At 39.6% G+C, this 4714-nt stretch overlaps 1 protein-coding gene across 1 annotated transcript in view; it reads left to right on the top strand.

Annotated features, from left to right (window-relative positions):
• LOC102199819 (cadherin-18) overlaps positions 1–4714 on the top strand; it is a 94630-nt gene that overhangs the window by 71148 nt on the left and 18768 nt on the right. Inside the window, exons 9-10 of the mRNA XM_005730419.2 lie at positions 786–907; positions 3604–3721. Of these exons, the coding sequence (XP_005730476.1) occupies positions 786–907; positions 3604–3721 (240 nt within the window). The remainder of the gene's footprint in view (positions 1–785; positions 908–3603; positions 3722–4714) is intronic.

Here is a 4714-nt window from a genome sequence, read left to right on the forward strand (position 1 = left end):
ATATATATATACTTTTTTTTTCTTTCACTGAAGGTTCTGCTGAGGAAGCATGCTATTTTTCAGCACTGTTCTGGTACACTCATAATGTAAAACATACTCGCACCTGGAAGCTACAAAACAACTCTTCTGTCAGTGACAGAGGGGCTGCAGGCTGCTGAGGTTAACTAGATTGCTCAAGGGCCCTTGCTGTGGGGCCAGAGAAAAATTACATGTGACCTGTATACTCCCAGTCATAAGAGTAGCTCAATCTGCCATTTTCAGACACTTGCATTATAACAGTACATTTAGCCCTGCTTTTTTTTTTTTTTTTTGCTTAGTACTGATGCTGTTTCAGCTGGTCTTCGTAGGTCATAAAAGCCTTTTTCTTAGACAATGTTGCAGTCTTGGACCTGTAACATCCTGTAAATACTAATGTTCTTCACATTACACAGATAGTAAAAAAAATGTTTCACTAAATTGACTTTAAAAATTAACCATTGAGTATATTTTTTTAATCTTTCAAAGTGAATATTTTGCATGTAAGATGGGTTATGTATTATAACCAAGAACTACAACTGAAAAAAATGCCATGATTATATCAATTTTAATAAACAAAGTTGATTTGTGCAGCATTGCACCCCTCAGTGCTTTTATAAGGACAAACCGACAGACAAAACCCATAAACAATCTAACAGGAAGAGCACACCATGCCCTAGTTTGAAATGTTGAATGTTTCACTTTGCTATTAAGGTTCACGCTTGGCTTTTATCTTTTTTGTCTCTTTTTCTTTTCTTTCTCTGCTTCAGACAATCCCAGCCTTCTCAGTCACGTTCCTGTAACTGTTCAGGTCCTCGATGTGAATGACAATCCACCAGAAATAGCAACAGATGAGGAAGTTATTGTCTGTGAGAGCTCAAGACCGGGACAGGTAAGTGTCGGGGACTCGCCTAGAAAAACACAAAAACACTATTTCCGTTTTTTGGTTTTTTTCCCCTCTACATCTCTGACTTCAAACATTAAAACATTCCTTCAAGTCAAAAACACCTCAGAAGTAAAGTGTTGGGCGCTGTCCATTAAGCACAGTCATTTCCCTGGCTACATGAATTCTGCACCGAACTGTTGTTTCCCTCAGCAGTTCGGGTTGCTCACCGAGAGCTGAGCAATAAGAGACTGCGAAGGCACTGGAGAGAGCTGCTTAATCATCCCTCATTCAAAATGAGTATCTCAGCAGCAAACCATGACAGCTCTAAATCGAAGCTCATTCCAATTTGCGCTCAGTAGTCTTTGATTCATTCAAATTAAGAAGGTTTTTGAGATACAGCGCGATCAGCAGCATGGAAAATGGCTGAAAGGCTGGTTCGGCAAAGGATGATGAAGTAAAGACTAGGAAGACACAACTAAATACATTTTTAATAGTTTTGAGCTGTTGGAAGAAAAGTTTGAAGAAAAGTTCGAATGAAAGTTTGTATTAAATTTGTATTAAGGTTACATTGTTGCCTGAGGGTTCTTGGCTCAGGGGATTAACTGGTAAGTATTATAATGCACCGAATGAGACAGCAGGATACCACTATTCAGAAGACAATGCATTTAAAAACTGAGCTTCTCATTAATGTTTTAGAATATGTTTGTATTTCTTTTTAATACCACAGCAATTCGATTTTTTTCTTTTTAATTTGTTGGAAGATGACAATCAAAATTTTGACACAATACCTCTTGCCAATAAAGAAGTAACATTTTATCACACCTATATTTAGTTATATATATATAAGTTATATTTAGTGGTACACACTAAATGGTTGGGAACTGGTTAAAGTGTGCGTGTTAGTCCCCATAGGGAAAGAGTTCCTCTGCATTTAACCCATTCACCCAGTGAAGCAGTGGGCAGCCACCAATGCAGCGCCCGGGGAGCAGTGTGTAGGGACGGTACCTTGCTCAGGGGTACCTCAGGGTAGCCGTTCAGTGGAGTCGAACCCCCGACCTTCCGATCATGGGGGCACCACTCTACCTACTGAGCTATCCCTGCCCCCCTGGTTCTTATATAGTTCTTTTTTACTAACTGAGCACGGTTTTGCCTTTTACGGTACATTTAAGTTTAAGCTGATTTTTTTAAAGCTTGAGGTGTCCCATGGTTAGAATAAAAAAATGAGTTACTGTTACAGCAATACTGGCCAATTGCTAAAGGAGTAAAAATGCTTGACTTTTGTATAAGTGACCTCGTGTGTTTAACACATTTATTAGACCAATAACAAAACACAAATATTTTAGAAACATGTTGAAAATTAAAAATTACATTCAGCTACTAAGACACTTGTTTTCTGTTTAGGGATTATAGCAATAATAATTGAAAATGTAATAATGTTCTTTACTATTTTTTGGCTTTTTTTGTAAAACTGTATATTTGAAAATCCATGAATGGCAACAATAATTACATCTTAGCATTAGAAATGTAATTTAAATTAAAGAGCTTGCACATACTGGTGGATTAATCATTACATAAACATGAAGCACGAGTTTAGTAATTAGAAGTACTTTTAATTTAGTGCAGCTGTGGCATAAACCTTACATTAGGTGGTGGTTAAGCAGTGTACATGTCCTTTTAAAAGTAGGGATGATAACACTTTTCAAGATGGGCTGTTTAGTTTTATAGGTGACTCTTTCAATGCAACAAATTCAGTGTGAATTCTCACTTCAGCAGTCACTGGGCTGTTCTGGTGTATAATTTGACATTGTGACATGTAGGATTTATTTATTTATTTACACTAAACTAATTTACTAATTAGATCAAAGACCACTGGGCATGTTCAGTCCAAAAGATGCCTACAATAAGAGCTGATTGTCACTATCTGCCAAACAATGGATTAACGGAAGACAAATTTGCACCCGCTATCAAACCATGCAGACATTTTCATGCTGACAGCAAATTGTATAGCTCCATCTTGTTTGCAAACATCCCACTGAGTTTTAAGAATGATCTTTTTAGCATGTGTCTGTTTTTTCTCACACTGATTAAAACGACAACAATTAGAACTTAGCTTTTGAGCCCTTTGAAGAAAGAGAGCTCCGCTCCACTCAGCCACTCTGTCAAGCATGACATCCACATAAGTACAAATAGACACAAAGGACAGAGGCTTGAGCAAGTGCACCAGGAGAAGAAGAAAAAAATGCCCCTAATCTCACATTTAAACTTTTTCTCGGTGACAGAGGGTATCAGGTCATTGTTTTCTCTCCTCACAATCTCTCCTCGCTCTCGCTGTGTCTTTTACCAATTAAGCGTAGTAATCTGACAGAAGTGGCAGTAAGGTTGCCCCGAGAGCACGTCTTTCATTGTTAGAGTCCAGCTCCCTCTTGCACAAGCCAAAAGCTCTCAGATGCAAGTGTCACAACTAGATAGTCTCCTTCGAGCACCGCACACAAGTAAAGAAAAAATAGTTACATGAGCATTTGGCTGTAGGTCAGAGGCACTCTTGACTGTGACTAATTATGATCAACAAATCACAAGACATGCTAGAGAAACTAAATCAGCTCCTTGTCCTCTGTGCAATCAGAGTTAGTGTGTGGCAGATAATTAAATGTTGCAGGTATCGTCACTGGAACGTGATTTATCCTTTGTCTTGTGAACAACAGGTGATCCAGACTGTCACAGCAGTGGATAAGGATGACTTTGCCAACGGACAGCGGTTTTCCTTTGCTTCACCAAGCCAGCTACCAGTTAATCCCAACTTTACCCTTAAGGACAATGAAGGTAATCAAAGTGATCAATATGTTTGTTTGCATTCCTTATGAGTTTTGCACTCTGCCTACAGAGATATCCTCGTTGCTCACGCTTCGAGATCCAATAAGCTGCACTGATATTCCAGCACCTTGGAGGTGCAATAAAAATATTCTCTCTGTCAGCTGGGTATGGTAAGCATCTGAAGACTCAAATGCTGCCAGTAGTACCTACTGCGAGTCAGGTTTGCATGAAACATAAGCATCATAGAGGGTTGGCATGTTTGAGCATTGTGTTGTCAAATGGATTACCTGCTCAGGCACTCTCTTTCCACCTCATGTGTGCATTATTTTGTTCCAGCCCAGGGCCAACAGTGGGTGTTACCATGGCAACAATTTCAGTCTTAGGGGAATACCTAGCCCTGGGTTGGTCTGCAATCACAAGGCTTTTAAAAGCTCTCAGCCTGAAGATCTCACAGTTTCCCACTGAGAAGAGGAGTTCACAGCACTCCAGAAGAATCTCTGAGCCAGAGAGGGGCATAAAAACAGAGAGGAAGGTAGTATGAGAGAGATCAAAAAAATCAATGTGATAACCAGAGATGAGTCTGTTTAGCCCTTGGTCCAGTTACTTCCCACCACAAGAATTCCCTTGCCTACTTCAACTACATTAAAGTGCAGAGGGAAGTTTTGCTGCATTCATGTAAGTGGCACTCAAAGACATCCCTCACTCCCTGCCCACCTCCACACCTAAGGGGTACATAAATCAAACAGGGCAAAGATCGACTTTAGCACTGCTCCAAAAAACATTTCAGTGGATACACAGTATAAGTAGTTAATTTGGCTCCTGTTTTTTTTAGCAGTTTTACACATGACATGCATACAGAGCAGCTCTGCAGTCAGCTATTGAACCTCCAGATAGTGGTGTGGTGCAAGAGTTTTTCAGAGGAAGCCAGAAAGTTTGAGTTTGCTATAAATCCTACAACTGTTTTAGATATGTCGGTGTGTGTGTGTGTGTGTGTGTGTGTGT

The sequence above is a fragment of the Pundamilia nyererei genome, unplaced genomic scaffold (assembly GCF_000239375.1).
Source record: "Pundamilia nyererei isolate P.nyererei 1_Seehausen unplaced genomic scaffold, PunNye1.0 scaffold00037, whole genome shotgun sequence".
NCBI classification, from domain to species: Eukaryota; Metazoa; Chordata; class Actinopteri; order Cichliformes; family Cichlidae; genus Pundamilia; species Pundamilia nyererei.